The following is a 1066-nucleotide window of genomic DNA, read 5'->3' on the forward strand; positions in this document are numbered from 1 at the left end:
AAATTAAATGCAAACAAAAGTTTTTAATTTAGTTTATTGTTAATTATTATAATTGTAGGCGTTCACATACTTGCATAGAGTAAGTTTCATGTTTTATAGGGATCGTGTCAAATCAGGATTAAAATGTAGCTCAAAATGAGCGCATGGAGAAAATGAGCAAAACATTTATGCATTGGGCAAATGCTTTCATCCAAAGCTTGACTTACACTTTACATTTCATCAGCTCATGAATTCAGTTCCAGCAAAATGCCTGTTGCATTAAGCAATTCAATGCAAAACATCTTCTTGTCGTCGCACTTCATTCTGCATTTTCATCTCTTTTACAATAGCCGTTTTTATGGCCCAAACACACGGACTGATGCAGTCCCCTCTTTGGTAATTATAGGTGTTTCAGGGATGCGGTCATCCCAAAGCAGCTGGAGTGGGCCGATCTGCCCGCGGGATCTCGGATGTGTTCAACAGTCGCTTCAGACCCTACAGTCCAGAAGAGAGGCCGACCACGGCAGCCGGCACCAGCCTGGACAGACTGGTGAGTGGGTGTCAGCGAGGGCAGAGCGGGGCAGAGCGGGGCAGCGTGGGAAGGTTGAGTGGGTGAGGATGACCTTTGCAGGTTGAGCCTGAGAGAATGCAGCGGCGGCTGGGGAAAGCCACGGTGTTGGTACTGGACGAAAAATGAGAAAAATGACATTTTTGGGGGTTAAATTAAGTAGAAATGCATGTTAAGTCCAGCTTAATGAGGTTGGGCGAAGGTTTTTGTGGCTATTATTATTTTATTGTTAACTTTTTAGTGTTTTAGGTTTTCGATGAAGCAGCGTCTGAGTATATTGAGTTTCTCTACTGGCTATATTAATGTGACTTAAAAGTAGAGCAAGATTTCCTTTTTCTTTTGTTTACACAAACATTTAGGGAGCAGTCCATTTTATCATTTAACACGAGCTACTCATAATACTTTTAAATCTTTTTAAAACTATTTATTTATTATTTATTTTATTTGTTATATGAACATTTTATTTTATTTTATTTTATTTTATTTTATTTTATTTTATTTTATTTTATTTTATTTTAT

The 1066-nt window shown here is 38.1% G+C and overlaps 1 protein-coding gene across 1 annotated transcript in view; it reads left to right on the forward strand.

The window, feature by feature from the left end:
* Positions 1-1066, forward strand: part of LOC122328837 (glypican-6-like) — a 24102-nt gene that overhangs the window by 17655 nt on the left and 5381 nt on the right. The window contains exon 6 of the mRNA XM_043224891.1: positions 386-529. Within this exon, the coding sequence (XP_043080826.1) occupies positions 386-529 (144 nt within the window). The remainder of the gene's footprint in view (positions 1-385; positions 530-1066) is intronic.

Source organism: Puntigrus tetrazona, chromosome 1 (genome assembly GCF_018831695.1).
Source record: "Puntigrus tetrazona isolate hp1 chromosome 1, ASM1883169v1, whole genome shotgun sequence".
NCBI classification, from domain to species: Eukaryota; Metazoa; Chordata; class Actinopteri; order Cypriniformes; family Cyprinidae; genus Puntigrus; species Puntigrus tetrazona.